This window comes from Sciurus carolinensis, chromosome 7, assembly GCF_902686445.1.
Source record: "Sciurus carolinensis chromosome 7, mSciCar1.2, whole genome shotgun sequence".
Lineage (NCBI taxonomy): Eukaryota > Metazoa > Chordata > Mammalia > Rodentia > Sciuridae > Sciurus > Sciurus carolinensis.
In genome coordinates this window covers 9,852,682-9,871,054 of record NC_062219.1, presented here as the reverse complement: position 1 = coordinate 9,871,054, position 18,373 = coordinate 9,852,682, and the positions used below count along the sequence as shown (strand labels likewise).

Below are 18,373 nucleotides of genomic sequence, written 5' to 3'. Positions count from 1 at the left end.
TTCAGGGGAGTCCCAGCGGGGGCCTCGATGTACACCCCACCCACACTCTGCGCTCTCCCTCACAGCGCTGACCAGGGCTGTGGGTGGCCTTCTTGGGTGAACAGCTCTGCCCACCTATGTGTGAGCTCAGTGAGGAGAGGCTGGGTCTCTCCACTGCCCCATGCTCCCCACAGCTGCACCTGGGCTGGCAGCAGGGGTCGTGAGGAGGGTAGCAGAGGAAGAGGAGGAAGAAGAGGCTGTGGTGTTCCTCCGCCACATCGACCTTCAGCTCTCCATTTTACCTTTCTCTCTTGAGAAACAAACTTTCTGGCTCTGTGATGAGGTTAGTATTCTCAACTGGGGAAAACTGTTTCCTTTGCCCAGTCCAAACTAAATCATCGCCCGACTCCAGACCTCCGGGAAGTACACATTACATTTTCAGACTCCAAGAGCAACGATGGTCAGTTTCTTTCAGTTAAACCTAGTGGGAGGTCCTCCTGCTGTCATCTGGCAGGAGGCAAGCGCCACCACTGGGACCTCGCCTCATGCAGGTTGGTCTGCACACGCGCGTACTATTCAGCAAGTCGTTCAGGGCCTCTCACTGCCAGGAGCGGATCTCCGTGGGGCAGGAGCTCTCGCTGGGATCCGTGTGCACACGTTCTGGGCTGAGCCCCCGAAGCAGGACTTTCCCGCAGCAGAAGAGGCCTGGAGGCTTTCTCTTCTGTTCTTGGTTTTAACGCTGGTCGTGGACCCTAAGTTCATCTCATGACGCACTGCTGGGCCACCGCCCTTGTTCAGAGGACCTTCCAGGAAAGCACAGGACAGCAGCCTGCTCTGAGTGGTGGCAGGGTTGGGCCGGGCCCCTTGAAGGTCTGTGCCTCCACCGCGCGATAGGTGGGCATCTGCCTCATCTGCCTCCTTAGAACAACTTGATTTTAAATCAGCTGCTGATGTAAGTCACTCAGGTTTCCATGCACTAACCCCAGGGGGGGTCAGCATTCCCTCCTCTTCGGGACATTGTGCGCTCAGTGTCATTGGAGTGCTTGCAGTGGGGTTGGGACACCATCCTCAGATTTTCCAAACATCAGGGAGTGGAACAGGTTCAGAGCCACGGTCCTCAGGGTTAAAAGCAGAGTGTCTGATACTGTCGTCAACAGCAGATGAAGGGGGGCGGTCTCTGTGCACGCTGGCTCCTGGACTCAGGTCCTCCTGACATCCTGTCCTCTTCCTTCACTCACTTTGTTCGTGCCACACCTTCGTCCCACCTGTATTGCCCGGGCTCCCCAGCGCAGGCCGGGAGGTCTGATGGGGGCTCTGGGAGGACCGCCCCATCACTCAGCCTCAGTGTGCAAGGGCTGGTCTGCTTGCCCCAGGGCTGACTGCGTGGCCCGGATGCTGGCTGCTGTTAGGACTAAGCCCTAATCACAGCGTCCTCGCTGAACACTGCTCTTAGAAGCCCCTTGCAAATCCTTGCAGGAACGCCAGTGGGACCCGCAGACATTTATCTGCCACAACTGAGAAAATCACTTTCCCAGGCAGCAAAGCCAGGCAGGGCTGAGGTGCTGCTTCATCACACAGAACCCAAGGTGGGTGCCGTGCTCTGCCTGAGCCACCTTGAAATCCTTATCAATTATTCTTAATAAGCTGCTCCATATTTCCATTTTGCAATGGGGCTCATAAATTATGTGCCCAGTCCTGACCATGAGAGAGACCCTTTGCCTGTTCTTCTGAATGCTTTTGTTTAGAAGCGTAATTAAGGATCTACTGGCTAGACTTACACGCTGCAAATGAACAACAAGAAACAAAACAAGAGACTATTTAGAGCCCGAGGAGTCTGCACAGATACAGTCGGCTGGCAGAGCCTTTATGTGTATTCTGTCGCTCCTGACTGCTGCTAGAGCCACCAATTAGTTCGGGGCCTAACCCCTAAAAGATCCAGTTCTTGTAAATTCTTTATTCATGGTCTCTGCCGCCGAGGCCTGCGGCACTTCCTGGCTTTGTGTAGGGCGGACACATTGACTTGAGTTCTTGAAACATTCTACTTAGCCGTGGAATCGTGGTGTGAGAGCGGGAAGGCGCCTGGCAGAGCCTAACTCGCCAAGGCCTGAAACCTGCCTGGGGACATCGTGAAACAGCCAAAAGGCCAGGACCCACTCGGGTCCCCCAGCTGAGTCCAGCTTGCTTTTCTGCACAGCTCACCCCCACACACCAGGACCTTGACTGGGTGCTAGAATAATGTCAGTAAATGCCTGCTAGCCGACTGCAGAGATGCGGTTGCTTATTATTATTTTTATTTATGTATGTATTTATCGTTGCCAGCAGTGGCCCATTTAGGAAATGAACATTTTTGAGGAAACCCAATATGCCGCACAGGTACAGATGTAGCTGCTGCAGTTCAGGAGCAGGTGTCCGAGCTGGTGGGTGGGAGGGGTGGGGGTGCTTCCCCGCACCCAAGGAGCTCGGTTTGGAAACTGTAGCTTCAAACACATAGCTCTGCAGTCACCTTGAAGGGGGCACCTGCGGGAAGAGGGACAGGAACGTCCGAGGCAGGAGCTACCCAGGGAAAAGGGGCGAAGGGCTGACGAGGTCTTATTTGCACTGGAAGGCGCCTGTGGCACAGTGTGGAGAACACACCAAAGGGACACCCAGATGTGACAGTGGTTCCTGCAGGAGGGGATGAGGGCAGGCCCAGGACCGTGGCCTTCAGGGGGAATGGAAGGATGGAAAAGACCAGAAATGCTTCCACGAGTCCAGCTGACCACGTGGGTGTGAGGGGTGGGGGAGTCCAGAGCAAGAAGTGAATACATTCCCTGCCTGGGGCGCCCTGGCTAAGAGGGGGGCTTGTGACGGGAGAGCGAGGGGTGTAATGAATGGAGCTTTGGACCTGCTGAACAAGAGGTGTGTGTGGACAGTTGGGTAGAAGTGGCCAGCGGGGCCTTGAAGCAAGCAGCTCATCTCGGCAAGGCGATGGCGCAGCCAAGCCCCAAGGGTGGCCCGCCCGGCCGTGCACGCAGACCAGCCCCACAGCAGCGATGCCCATGTGCACCTCAGATGGCCGCTGCCCTGGTGCAGGACGACAGTAGGTCTCCATGCCCAGCCGCACCCTCCTGGCTGGGTGCCTGTGGTGGACTTGCCAGCAAAGGGACAAAAGGACCTGAAATCTCAGAGGCAGGCCCTGAAATCCAGCCAGGGGAGGTGGGAGCAGCAGCTATTTCAGGAGTCAGGGTCACACATCTACGTGGAGGACAAGGTGCTATGAGACTTGAGATGTCCTGCGCCCCTTCTACCCACCAGAGTGTCGCTTTGCTTCTGTGCCATATCAGTCAGGACTTGTCCCTGGAGAGCTGGACTGAGCCTCAGGACCCTGACTGAGAGTCCTGGATGGCCAGGGTGCCTGTGGCCCTGGACCTCAGACTGTGGAACCTCAGAGCAGGAGCAACCCCGGGGCTGAGGGGAGGTGGAAGGGCAAGGCCTCGCAGAGATGGGGTGGGAGACGGAGGACCGTCATGACCATAGTAGACGTGAATGGCAGCCGTAAGGAGATGCCCTCCGGGTGGAAGCGTCAGAGCACACACAGAGGAGGGTGAGAGGAGACAGCTGTGCCAGCCCTGCTGTGTCCAACACGATCCACGCCGACCCGTCGTAACACCAGCGCAGTGAGAGTCACAGGGCACCACCGAAGATGCAGTTTAATCTCCAGGAGCGGTATCATGTGTCGACGCACGAGCGCATGTTTGCATTTCTTTCTTTAAGCTGCTTTTATATTTTAATGCCACAGTGCTTAAGTTGGGTGTGCAGTTTCAGTTCAGAAAAATGAAATATCTCAGAAATTTTGCAGAGTCTTCAAGCTTCTGACTTAAAGGAAAAAAAAAAAAGGTTCTCCTTGGGCAGATCACCATCTGCTTCCTCAGGGAGCAAGCGTCAGTTGCAGTGACTCCCTGAGTCCTGCTCCTAGGCAAGCTGTAGGTGCCTGGACGATGCAGATTCCTTGCTACAAGACCACCAAGGCGTGTTGACCTTGGAAAACATACTAATTGGGAATAGGACTTTCAAATTGGGTATATAACACTAGAGCCAAATTAGAAGGTTTTGAAGAGCCTTGGAATGGCTAGATTCCTGTGGGTATTACGCACACAAGAAAACTCAGTTCTGAAACCTCCATTATGAGGATAGAATGGCTGAGGCTTTGAAAAATCTTAAAAACAGGACAAAAAAACCATGAGACTCGAGAGTGTGGAAGACGCAGGAAAAGCAATACACAGAAGAGAAAGGAACGCTGCTCCCGGACTGGCAGAACCGATTCTGTGTGACTCGGAGCCACTTTCTCCCAACTGACTCGCAGGTCTGTGCTACTGGTCTCAGACTCTGTAGAAAGTGAGCAAATAAGAAGCGGGAATGGAACCTGAAATCCAGAAAGCCCGTCAGATGCTCAAAGCGTGACATAATGCGGTGTTACTGATTTTGAGACCAGCAATATCTGGAGAAAACTGAGAAATTTCTGAAGGGAGCCATTGAAGGTGGAAGTTTGATTTTTTATTTTATAAGAGAATTTGTTTTACTCTATGGAGAATTAAGGAGAACTCCCACGTATACCCTTTGGCCCTGCAAACCCAAAGACGGGTGAGGCCAACACGGGACTTGGGTGGGGTCAGGTGGCGTGGCCCCAGGACAGAGATTCACCAGGTTCTCAAGCACTTGCCCCTGGAGCTTATTCCAGTGAGTGACAGCTGGAGAATCACCAACACACAAGGGCTGTTTTCTTGAGCACATGCAAATCTAAACTTGCATTACTGATTCTATGGCAATGGTGTAGAGCGCGGATCCACCTCCTGCGTTCCAGGCAGCTCACAGCTGGACAGCAGGCTGCCAATCTGATTCTTGTCAAAGGGGAGAGGCCTGGCAGTGGGATGGAGCAGAAAACGGGGCTGGATCCCTCCTGCTGGTCCAGTGATCCTCCCCAATCCAAAACTGAAACGGTAGGATTTCCTTTTGGATCCTAACTGACCAACTTGGTTCTTAAGGGACCTCTTTTCTGCTCCCTTTCTTGCATCACCTTTCAAAACCGCCATGCTGCAGATGAAGTCATTTTTCCCTCTCTCCCCTCCACTTTCTCTAGCAAAGCCTTTTACGTCTTTCCTCAATGGTTCCGTAACCTTCTGTTTCTAATTAGCTGATCATGGTCCAACTTGCTTCAAAACCCCTGTGTCTCCATGGCTTGCTTGTCCTAGCTCCCAAGCACAAAATTCCCCCAAAATTGGAAACAAGAGTTGGGCTGGGGAGATAGCTGTCAGTAGAGTGCTTGCCTCGCAAGCACACGGCCCTGGGTTCAATCCCCAGCACCGAAAAAAAAAAAAAAAAAACACACATTAAACAGAAAATTTGAGAAACTAGAAATCTATAAATTGCCTGTTTAGGGAGCTGAAGTGACCTTCATTGTGCCTTATCAAGCTCCAACATCTCATGCACAAAGGGGCCCTTTACATGCCAGGTAGTGGGGAAACCAAGGCAGGAACCAGCGAGACCAAGAAGATGGAGGAGGCAGGCAGGTAGGGTACTTTAAAGTCCGCCACATGGCTGGCCAAGGTTATGTTAAATTGCAGCATAAAGGTGACAACTCTACATTTACTAATTACTTTTACATTGAAAGGTTTTAGGGTTTTGGTTTAAAAAAAAAAAAAGGAACTAAAAGTTGCAGAATCTTCATGTATAAAACATTGGCAAAGACTCTGACCAGAAGAATCCACACAGGTGCTAATAAAACACAATACCTTTTTGCATTTTAATTTTCCAGCTCAAAGGTATCTTAGAGCTTATCTGATCCAACCTTTGACACAAAGAGATTTAGTGCCCACGTAGAAACGCTATAATACTTTAAGTCCACAGAATTAGCTAATATGATTTCTTGGTTTTGCTTCTCTATCAAATTGAGCAGAACTCATTTTCAGGAAGGGAGCTGAGAAGAGAGGGCAGGGAAGAAAGCTTCCTCCCTGGTACTCACTTGGCCCCAATTACACCCAGCTCCACAATCTCAAGTTAGTGTTCAGATCCACACATCTGCATAAGTCTCGCTTCCCTGATGTTCTCCTTGCTGAGAATGAGGCCCCTTCATGTATCAGAGGACTTCCTGATTGAGGGTGGGCATCTCCAGATGCAGACCAGGTGTTCTGCACATGCGGCAGAGCTCGGAAGCCCCGGACCAGAAGAGCCCAAGGAACCACTGACGGGAGCAGTGTCTACCCCTCCCTGTCCCTGGCCTGAACCTCGGCGACCCCCTCAGCAGCAGAGCACGTGGGCTGTTATGGGAGGGACTAACTGAGTTGGGCCCTGGGCATAGGGGCCAGCAGCGGATTGGCAGGGAGGCAGCCACAGGCGGTGTTGGAGTTGGGATCAGCACCTGGGTCTCAGTGCCCGCTGCTCCATCTGGTTTTCTCATCTGCAAAAACGGAATAACAACCTGGAGCTCAGTGAGCTTTGTAGAGTTAGGTGACACAGTTCAAGTGACGTTCTTGGCACAGCGTCTAGCAGGTAGCAGGGTAGGATACAAAGGCTGGATGAAAGCAGGGGCGGTGTGGAGTAAGGTAGGTAGGGCTGCTCTTCAGAAATCTTACCTCCTCGAACCCAGAGGCAAAGCAGCTAGAACTTGGGTCTCACCCAGAGATTCACAGCAGCAGAGATTCTTCAGTGTCTGCGGACTTGGTCCTCGGAGGCTCTCGTCAGCTTGATATTTAAATGTTACTGTTGCTTAACTTTATGAATGAGGCGAAGCCACAAAGACCAGGTAGCCACGTGTACCATGGTATCCCAACATCTGTCCTTCTAAAACACAAATGAAATATACTTTATAAGGCAATTATTTTTCTAACTTTGGAGGTAAAGGGAAAGAAAATCCAGGTCTAAAGAAAAGCAATTTTCTACTTCAAACCTGTAAAAACATTTAACTAAATTTGAGTGTAATTAACATTTAAATTAGAACTTTTAAACCTCAATCCTGCATTTCTCTCCCTTCATTCCACATGGTCCTCGGGATGCTCTTGGGGAAGGAAGCTGGAACTGCGCCTTCTCCATCTTCCAACCCAGCTGAGCCGGGCTCCCCAGAGCCCAGACCACTGCCTGGAAAATGGAAGATTCTGGCTCCAGGCCACCTGTACTGACCTCAGGGCATTACTCGAACCTATCCACAGATCCCGCTCATGAGGGTCCAGGTCAAAGCCCAACTTCTGGGAGGCTTTGAATTCTTAACATTTTTTCCAAAGATTCCATTCCTTTCTCTGGCCACCTTCAAACACAACTCTTGCAAATACTTTTCTTCCCACATTTCAGTGGACTTTTCCGTCCTGTCCAGTTTGAATCATTCTCCGCCTCTCTTTAAGGACCCTTTTTTCATAGTCTCTTCCTTTAGCCAGAGGAGAGATGCAGCCACCAGTTCAGGGTCCCAGAGCTGACTGGGCAGGCGGGATATGGTCAAGTGGAAGGAGATGACGTTCCTAACAGGTCTCAGTAGCTGCAAGCTTTCCTTAATCACTAACAAAATGGAGGCCAGCAACATAGCAGGGCATCTGCCTTCCTTGAACTATGTTCCCACTGGCTATTTTAGGGGAGACTTCTTTCCTGCTTGGGATCCAGGGGCAGGTGACTTGGTTCCCCTCCAGCCTCTGGGTCCCTCTGTGGCACCTGCAGAGCTTTGAAGAAAGCCTCCTGCATTCTCCAGGAGCCTGTTTGCACTAACAGCTTTCCACCTGCTCCCTACACCTCTGGTGAACATCTTCCACCCCTCGGTCTTCTCTGAGCATCTTCAGATGACAAGGACCCCTGCCTTCCCTGTGGTTGGCGTGCCCAACCCCTCCTTGCACCCACATTGTCTGATGCCCCCACCTGGCCATCAGGAGGGGTGGTCACTCATAAACCCACTAGTGGCCATGAAAGTCATCTCTTCCTTTACTTGATATGTATATATTGAGCATCTGTTGTATACCAGGGCTATTAAAATGACTGGCAATGAGTCCTGATTTAGAGGTAACGGGGGAAGAGGAAAACAAGTCCACAGATCGTTGTGAGCTGCACAGTGCTACCAGAGGAACAGCAGGACACCCCAGCTGGCCGGCTCATTACTGTAGAGAACTCTTAGGTCCTCCTGCCACACCCCACCTCAGTGTCCAGTCGGCATCCCTCCTGAAGGGAATAGCTCCTCATCCTTTTTAAAAGAATCCTGCGGAACCACTGCAGTGTCGAGACCACTGTGTTCTGGAAGGATACAGACTTCAGAATCAAGCCATGTGGCAGCAACCCCAAGGTGGTCCTTTAAAGACACCCCATCACACCCACCCTACCACCCCCAGTACACAGGACCCCTTTCCACTTCTCACACTGACCTCCCATGGTGGCTGTTAGAAACTGCTCAGCTGTGTGGTTGATGCACCTGGCCTGGCCAGCTGTCGGGTCCCCTCCCTCCTCCAGATGCCTGCCCTGGCCCTGCCAGCCAATTGCTTGGGTCCCTGGGAGCTGTGTCATGAATCGGCCGTGGCCACTAGATCAGCTGTTGTCCAATTCTCAACGATTCCTCTGGCCTGGAAACTGAGCAACACAAGCCTCATGGTTCAGAACGACCCTGGAAATTCCTGACTTCCTGCCAATCGGAGCATATTCAGGGCAGAGGGAGGCCTCCCACCACAGGACAGGGCCGGCCCCCAGGGGCCTCAACCATGAGGCCCCAACCCTGCTCCCTCGCCCCCCATGAGGCTCCCCCCGCCGGTTTTTGTCCTTGACCTATGAAAGGAGAATGTTGTGTGCTGCCAGCGATGGAGAGCGAGCAGGCTGATTTGGAAGGTGAGCTGGTTTGTGAGTTCTCTCCTCGCATCTGAGGAATATTTTGGAGGCTGAAAATAGTGACCTCACCAAATAAGATCAGGAACTCTTTGAAGCCATGGAGTCTTGTCTTGGTGTTTTTTTGTATTAGTTTCCTGACACGTGATAATGGTGTTGCATACCTTGGAAATAATAAAGGCAAGGTGGCACTTACTGACCAAGGACTCAGACTGACTTATGGAATAGGCTCCATCCCAGCTTTGGGACACCTCACCTGTGTGACTTTGGACAACCTACTTATTTATGTGGATGTCCTTCTGGTAATATGTGGGTTAATTCAGTCATTGGACAAAGATCTGTTAGACCTGGAGCCTAATCAATATTTCAGCTCACAAAAATCAAGTAAAAATAACCTGTGGGGTGGAGCCCACAGGACCTGCTCGTGAATCAAATGTGGAGTAGAGAAGGAACCAGTTCAGGAAGAACACCTGGGGTTGGGTTGAGCACCTTGTGATTGTGGGTATGGAGAGGCTCATGTTTGGGGAGGGATGACAGGAAAAAGTCTCTCTGGGACAAAACCAGTCTGAGACGCCCATAGGCCTTCAGCTGGAGTCTGTCACTAAAGGTGGGAGATGACATTTTGGAGTCTTGGGGTGGAGTTGGCATTTGAACCTTGGGATGAAAGATTTCCTAGTGACAGAGGGACTCATGGAGAACAGCAGAGGTGCAGGCGGAGCCCTGGAGCAGCTGTGTGCCCTGCATGGGTGGAGAGCATGCCCCATGCAAGACTGAGAGGGAGGCACCCTGTGCCCCTTCCTCCCACCCTGGGTCCCACACTGGCCAGGCCCACAGAGTTCTCAGAACCACTGACAACTTGAACTCAACAAACACAATGGTGGCCAAGAAAAACAATCTGTGAAAGAATTGCTCGGTGCGCCTGCAGTTTCAGTGGGCTTTGTCAGTCAAGGAAAAGTTCCACATGCGAACGACTTCCAGGCCAGGGCCACTAGAGAGCCAGGTGATCACAGCCACATTGAACACCTGGCTCCCAGAATTCTCTTAGGCAGGACGGGCCATGTAGCAGGCAGGGCAGCTAGCATTAAACTTTCTGAGCTAAAAGTCCAAGGCTCGCCCTGCAGAACGGGCCCCATGGCTGCGAGACCTTCCCCAGATGGCTAGCAGGTGCTGAGAATGTCCTTTACTGAAGGAAGATTTTCCCTGCAGCTAGGAGGCTTTGGACAGGGCCTCAGTGTGCACAGTCAGAGTCAGACTTGAACTTGGCGTGTGCTTTCCTGCCCCGGCCTCCACTCTTCTTCATGTTCCCTACAGTCAGATTTTTTAAAAAGTGGTTTCTCAAATCAGTTGCCTCTGACCCTGATCTTTCTTTTCCTCTTCTGCCCCCCTTCTTGAAGACCTCTCACTGTACAGACCAGTAGATCAGTGACTTGGGGAAGTGAGGTTGTTTGTCTAATGTTTAAAGACTTAATTTTTTTTAGAGAAGTTTTTGGTTCACAGCAAAATTGGCAGGGAGGTACAGAGTTCCAGCCTCGCTGCACCCCACCTGCACAACCTCCGCATTACCAGCACCCCGGCCAGACTGGAGATGTTTGTTCCACTGAGAGATGCTCTGGCACATGGTAACCACCCCACATCCATCGTTGACATTAGGGTTTGATCTTGGCCTTGTGCATTCCGTGGCTTTGAACAAACATATAATAACATGCATCTGTCACGATCCAGGGTGTTTTCTCTGTGCTCCATCTATTGTCCCACCCTGTTACTCTAATGAGGCTGTTTTAATGGAGGGCTTAGCTTTTCCAGGATGTGGGGTTGCAGCCATGTCAACGTAGCTCACATAAAGACACCAAGAGAAATTATTTTTGTTGAATATCAGCATTTTATAGGCCATAGGGTTGTCACCAAACCAGTGACCTCCAAAATTTGTCCTCATGTCTCGGTGTGATTGGCAATTTCTTCTTAATGCAGTCCCTGTGCCACCTCCATCCAGGTGTCCTTGTGCTCTCTTCAGGAAACAGGCCTTTGACCTCACGAAGGAGACGAGTGGTTTAAGACCCGTGATCAGAAGGTCATGGGACTGACCACCTCGTTTTAGTTATTTGGTCACACTTCAGAGAGCTTCTCTGTGTGCTGTTAAAGCGAATAGAGATAGATAAAGTATGAAACTGGGTAGAAGGTCAGCGCAGAAGAGCCTGCGTCAAAGCTAAGCTGCACGCTGAGCAACTCCCAGGCCAGGCAGGCAGCCTGATGAGGGGCGTGGGGAATCCCAGGGAGCAGGGATCTCAGCAGATCCGCTGAGGCATCAGAAGCACTCTGCCATCGCTCGCAAGGAAAGGAGAGTCACAGATGCGCTCCAGACTGGGACTGGGACACTCCCAAGGTGGGGGCTGGGGTGCACCTAGGGTACCCTGGAGTCGTGACAGGTGACAGTGCACACACAGCACTGTCACTACACACACCAGAGGCCACGCTTGTCACAGGAGATGGGAGCAGTTCCCGCAACCCGGACTCAAGCTCTAGTGTCACCAGCTCTGAGCTGGCTGGCCCCCTGCAAGCCAGTCTCCCATCTCCCCAGCCTCGGTTTGCTCATCTGTAAAACAGGGCAGCGCTTTCTCTGTCCTTATAGGAATGTTTGAGAGCCAAATGTAGCAACGGATGGGATGAGTGTGTGTACAACAGTGTAACTGGGATGGGAGAACGCAGGAGTGTCCTCTGTCTTGCTCCAGACCCTTTGTGACATCTCTCTGTGACCACTTACTGTGCCAGGTGGTCACCCAGTGCCACATCCAGCTCCAGCCCACACAGCCTAGCCCAGCCTTTACCATCAGGTGGCCTTGGGAACATCTTCATGGAAGATGGTTCTGTGAAGAGTCGTCTTTTAGACAGAGGGAAATCTTTACTTTTCTAAAAAAGGAATTGGTACCCCTCTTTTTTTGGCAGGTCTGGGGATTGAAGCCAGGGCATTGCACGTGCTAGGCCAGCGCTCTACCACGGAGCTACACCCCAGCCCCGTACCCCCGTTTCTTTCTTACTCTTGAGAAGAACATGTACATTATTTTTTGAAACAGCTGAATCCTGTTGGAAGAATAATTATGTTCTTGAAATGTCTCGATGTTAATAAGCATTTCTCTGAGTGGTTGTTTTGAAAAACTGTAGTATGATATTTTTATATCCTCAGGGCATGGGGGAGGGCTCCCTCCAGTAAAAGACAGTACATTAATTGACTTTCATTCTTTTTCTTCTGCCTCTCATTTCAGAACGGTTTGATCACCACTGTCCCTGGGTAGGCAACTGTGTGGGGAAAAGAAACTACAGATTTTTTTATATGTTTATTTTATCCCTGTCTTTTCTGACAGTCTTTATATTTGCATTCGTTATCACCCACGTCATTCTTCGTAAGTATGCTGACGAAATCAGATTACGTATGTAACCATTTGCCTGACTTTGGTTTTCTGATTTAATTTTGATTTAATATTTTGATCATTTCGGGCTTTCTCTTCCTTCTCTCTCCCCCTCCCCCTCCTCACTTCTCGCCTGCCCCCTTTCCGTTGCTCACTTCCTCCATCCCTCTTCATCCCTCCCTCTTCCCCTTCCCCATCCTCCTAATAGCAGTTTCCTGGGTCACACCTGGACCAGGTGTTTCTTCCACCAACGAGACTGTTTCCTTGATACGCCTGTCCCCTTGCCAACCTCAAAGACTTCTGCTAAGGGATCCTCTGAAAGATTCATTCCCACATTTTTCACAAAGGACAGTGTGCCACAGTGATACACTAAATAGCAGACGCCACCTGCCCCAGGGAACACGTCTGGGTTTTCTTGGGCACAAACCTATGTATGTTAAAAATACACATTTAATGACATATTCGGTGGTCTGCTAGAACCTGAGCAAACTACCCCCCAGCATACAGAGAAAGTGACTTTATGAAAAATTTGACTTGGATGTAAATAATCTTAATATATTCGCTTAAGCAAATGGAATTTTTTGTTCCCAATTCCGAAAGTCGTAACTTTGAGTTTCTTTCATCTCCTGATCATTGACCTTCCTACAATAGGCAGTGATGAGAAGAAGGAAGTTAATTGGCTTTGAACTAGAAATTCAAGCCTTTAAACGTTGATTACAGTGCCATCAGCAACACTGAAGACTAGCCGTGCCTCTCACCCACATCCCTGAAGTATAGCGGCCCGTTAGCAAGTGTGCAGCCTCCCTCTAGTGTGTTTCCAGAAGTGTCTGAACAGAGGCCTCACCTTCTTCCTGCTTCAGTGCTGACACACAGACTGAGCGTGCAGGGTCTCAGCTGGGTGCACGTCCCTCCCTTGTCTGTTGATGGGGTCCATGTGTGGCTGGTGAACAGGAGGATTCTCTTTACCTCTTGTGAGCATTAGTCCAGTGTGGACACTAAGCAACTATCCAGATTCTCACAGATATTTTAAATCCTAGTTCCCATTCTTTCCATGCTCCTTGTGTCTGAATATGACACAGATTTGTAGTGTTTAGGTGACAGCCATAACTCAGAGGGCTTACAGGAGACAGTGTTCGTCAGAGTCTTCTGCGCACCAGTGGGCCTGGGGGAGTCTCTGCAGAGGCCCCCATCTCTGCAATTTCAGAGGCCCAAAGCAGCAAAACCAAACCAGCATCCCATCTGGGGTTCATAGACCAAAAAGAGAAAGCCTAGAATATCATATTATTTTCAAATAAGCAATTATTGGCACAAGCAGAGGTAAATCAGTATTGAGTCCAGCACACATGCGTAGTGTTGGAACCTTACCTTTTATATCATTTTAACAAGTTCAAGATGCCTTCATATACACTACCGAATTGTACTTGTGGCCTTACTCCTACATTCTAGATATAAGGGCCAGTTTCACTTGCCCATTTGTAAATTCCAGGAACACACACACACACACATGCACACACACACACAAACATCATTGCACGCTACACAGTCTCTCACACACTCTTACACTTTCACCTGCCTTTACACTTCTCTATCCTCACTCTCACACACCCACACCCCTCGCCCGGGTCACACACACCTCACGTGCATGCACACCCACACACGCTCCCTCACACACATACTCACGCACAGTGAGGTCCACTGCCGGCCCCCACAGTTGGGTTGGGATGTACATTTCTCTTTCTCCTTTGCTAAAGTGTCACTCACCCTGGCTCCAGCAAATTGGAGTTGACAGAAGCTTATTCTGAAGTGCTGTTAATCTAATCAACAAAAAAACATTAAGAATTTATCTGCCTGCAAGATATATTTTAGACAGCAAGCAAAGCTTTTTCTTTTCCCCCATTTGGCTCCCCCCAGCAATGTCCATGAAACAACCTACCACCCTGTTTGGCTTGGCACAAGACGTTTTCAAGGGGCAGGTGACATTAGCAGGGCAGAAAGCTCCCTGAGAGCATATGGGAGCCATGGCCCGGGTTCTGAGCTGGGGACAGCATTCCAGGGCCTCTGGTCCTCCCAGAAGCCAAAGTCTGGATTTCTTTGAGGGCAGGAGACTTGAGGCAGGTGATTATAATGGGAATTCAGCAGAAAAAGGAAAATCATTTCTCCTCATTTGCCTCCAGATTGTGCCTGCCCCAAACCTGCAGCATGTCTGCTTGCTGGGCAGCCTTGCTGGCCTCAGGGATGCAGGAAGAAGCTTAATGTACCTGCCTTCCCGCTTAGCTCTTGAGACGGCCCTTTCCACATCCCTTCCCTCCATGCTGCACTCCTCTGTGCCTTAGTGGTGGGCAGTAGGTCCTGAGGGAGCAGAGACTCAGAGTAGAATATGGAGTGAGCCCCGTGCTCGCCATCCCAATGTGGGACGCACTTGCTGGGGCTCTGCCCCTCACTGACGCCTGCCCTGCAGCCGAGACTGTTGAACAGCAGAGGAGCAGCAGCCTGGCGCTATCTTGCCAGTTCTGCACATTTTGTTGCTGCACGTGGACCAGATTGCGTCCCCTAACACACAGGAGCCTCATCCAGCAAAGAGGGACTAGGCATCGTCACCCAAGATGGGATTGTCAAGACGTCCCCCAAATAGGCTTTATTTTTATTTTTAAAAGTATGATGTCAATACAGAAAACAAAAATTGCTTCTCATCGGATGCATCTTTGTTCAAGTTCCTAAAGAAAGGTTTCTTGCGCAGACGAGCTCATAGGAAAATGTCATCAATGCAAAAGGATCAGTTATAAACTTCAGCTCTATGACTTTATTTACTCTGGGTTCAGAGAGGGGATCTGTGTCATATGTAACCAAGTCTATAGGACTTCTAAGGTCAAAAGTTAACAAATTTGGGGAAAACAGAGGAGAAAAAATAGTATGCAGTAGTCTGTTTTCCTATTAAAATGAAGGAAACAAAGAGTAATCAGAACTGTGATTTATGGTAAAGTATGCAGACATCCATCTGCTTTTATTGAAACAATATCCTGCAGATGTTGAGTCTAATTGTGAATCTGCCATTTTCTTGTTGAATAACTTAAGTGGAATCTCCATTTCTGATCAGTAAACTGGGTGCCGTAGCACTTACAAAATGTAATTATTTAATTGATCTTTAGAAACCTATTATTCTTATGTAGATGAGGGCTTTCAGCATGAGGCTGTTCATTTTGGAGGTAAGTGTCTGAATACTAAATGTTGGTTTTATTCCTGCAGGTTCACAGCAAACAGGATTCCTCAATGCCCTTAAGGACAGCCCCGCGAGATATCCTTTCTGGCGCTCTGAGGGTGCGGTGCGGATGTGTTCATTTCTCACGGAGTCTACACTCCTACTCCTCATCTTTGGCCTTGGCTCTTCTTCCCATAAATCTTACTCTTTTTCATTCTATAAAGCATCCAGGAACTCCCTAAGAGTCACTTGCATGATAAATGACATCTGAACACTTAAATCTCTAAACGACTCATCCAGCGTCTAAATTGAAGTGCTTTTCAGTGTGAAAGCCAAGTGTGGATGCCTGCCTGCCCCAGAAGCCAGCCCTGATTTGTGTTGAGTCAGGTTGGGCGGGGAAGATGTAGGGCTATGAGCTCCTCCTGGTCTCATTTTGATGGACAGGTGATCTGAGACTCCCCAGGCCCTCTGGATAGATGGTGTGTGGAGGGCAGTGTGACATTCTTTGGGAAGTGCAGATGATCTGGTAGTTTCTGAAAACAGAACTCCCTTTCACTACCCCAGAGGGACTGAGGATGCTCAGTCTCAAGTCATTTAGATCAATGAGGACCATTTCCCATTCTCTCAAATAGGAAATATGACCACGTACCACAGTATTTTGAATTTTGAAAGAAAAATGTCCACCATGGAGTGCTCGCTTGGGCTTCCATCTGGATAGGCCCCAGGTTGACACTGGTGTGGAATTGGCTGATTGGACCCGCTCACCCATCTCTTCAGATACGAAACTCTTTCTTTGTGTAACTGGGAAAACTGCACTTGGCTTCCTCATTTCTCTGGTGTGTGTGTCCATTTTGGAGTAGAGAATTCTACCACATGTTCACGTCAGGTCCTTTTCTCTGTGTGGTGCTCAGAGTTGAACCCAGGGCCTTGCGCTGCTAGGTAAGTGTTTCACCCCTGAGCTATGTCCCCAGCCCTTTACCACACGCTTCTTAAAGTAGAGTGGTCCATGTCCCTTAAAGTAGAGTGGGGGTGGAGGATTTGGATCTGAAAAGTATCTTTCTGGCAACTCTGTGTTTCTGGGCCACATATGGTGTTGGTTACAAGTCCAGCTTCTATAGTCAGCTAATATCTTTTTAATGCACTCTATATTGTGGAAGGGGACTCGGGTCATAGAGACAGTGCACAAAGGGGACTTGGAAGATAAATCCCATAGGCATGGCCTGCCTTGTTAATGATATGGGATGCTGGAGTGTGCTAGAAGTTGGCTAGAAGAAAAGGCAGTCGGGGAGTGCCGAAAAGCTCTTTGCGTGACTAAGAACAGGTCCAATGAGCAACATCATCCTCTCTCCCTTTCCTGATCCTACAAAGGGTGACCATCTTCCTACCACATTGCCTCTCTGCGCTCTCCTGTTTCCAGGGACGTGGCTTTGCTACATCTTAAAGCCTTCTTTGCTGAAAGAAGACAGGCTTGTCTAAGTTCAGGGAACCCAAGGCATCGTGGACACAGGCTGCTCATCCAGGCACAGGGATGAGGCTGATTGTGACATCACACTGCCACAAAAGCTGTTCTTTTAACTGACAGCAGTGCTGCCCACAGCTGCTCTTCCCTGGAGCAGAGATCTGTGAAGTCCGGAGTTTGCAGGATTAGAGGACTTTTCTAGGCGGCATTGCCTGAGCACAGGACTGCAGTCTAACGTCACCTTCCCAAGTGACCTCTGCAGAGTGCTCTCGAGCAAGAAAATAACTTGTATTTTCAAACTTTCAGTGGCCTCACAGCTGATTTCTGACCATGGTGTAAAAATACTGCCCTGAGAAATCAGAGCACAGGCCAAGATTTCTCATAGCGAATTTACTCTGCAAAATATCCAACTAAAAACAATGTGGTTGAGGAAATGAGAGAGATTAGGAACAAAAATGGCTAGTTAACAACAAACCAAGTCACATCATCAGAAGTATCAATGTAAACGATGGACACACTGATCAACTATCAGCCCTTTAAAACCCAGCCCATCTCTAGGAAGAGAACCCACCTGCAATACCACAAGGAAGTCAAGCAGGGCCATGCATCCGACCTGCAGTGTGGCCGGCTGGGAGGTGGGAGAGTGGCAGGAGCAGGCCTTCCCTTCTGCGCCCACAGTGCTGCTGGTGGTGAGGGAGGAGGGGAAGACCCTGGCTGCCAGGAGGGAGCACGCCCAGCCTCCACCGTGGCCTGCCTGTCTCCCTCTTCCTCTTTCCTGCCCACCTTCCCTTGCCTGCCCACAGACTCCCCTTTGGTCTTTGCATCCAAGAAGCTGAAGCCATGGGGAGGTGGTCTCTCAGGGCCAGGGGACAGTGAGGTGGCTGGCCTTCCCCAGGGAAAGAGATAAAAGGAGAATCTTTTCCAAAAACATGAGAGGGGCCCTCAGTCTACCCAACCAGGCCGTTTGAGACCCACTTGGCAGCTCTGTCCTACAAACTCACTTTCCTGAGCACATGCCAGACCTGCAGTTACAAGGTCTACAACGACCTGGCCTGGCCTTCAAAGCACTCAGTCCAAAGGGCGGAGCAGGCGGGGCAGGGATGAGCCACATCACAAACACACCAGCTCCCTCTCCTCAAAGGCCTGCTGGTGCCCAGGTCTGAGCTCTAACTATGTCTTAAATGATACTGAGTCTTAGGCACCAGAAAAGGACCAGACCCCACCTGCGCTGCGGTGGGAGTCAGGGAGATCTGCACGTGCCACAGGGAAAGGCTGTGGCTGACGGCCCCCGTGCAGGGTCTTGGAAATGCAGGGGTGGGGTGGGGTGGGCTCTAGCAGGGACATGGGGGAGGGGCGGGGGCACAGGGGAGGCTGAGCCCGGCCTGGAGGCAGGTGCGAGGTACGCTGGAGAAGATCCCAAGCCTGGCATTGGTCACTCTCAAAGCCCTGCAGAGTGTCCGGCAGGCTGTTGGGCATGTGGAAGGGGCAGGCGCCCAGCCTGCCTTCACTCCTTTGAGC

The 18,373-nt window shown here is 50.4% G+C and overlaps 1 protein-coding gene across 3 annotated transcripts in view; it reads left to right on the top strand.

Annotated features, from left to right (window-relative positions):
• Zdhhc14 (zinc finger DHHC-type palmitoyltransferase 14) overlaps positions 1–18,373 on the top strand; it is a 264,704-nt gene that overhangs the window by 219,397 nt on the left and 26,934 nt on the right. For all 3 annotated transcript variants that reach the window (XM_047558180.1, XM_047558179.1, XM_047558181.1), the window contains exons 4-5: positions 12,057–12,194; positions 15,444–15,492. In XM_047558180.1, the coding sequence (XP_047414136.1) occupies positions 12,057–12,194; positions 15,444–15,492 (187 nt within the window). The remainder of the gene's footprint in view (positions 1–12,056; positions 12,195–15,443; positions 15,493–18,373) is intronic.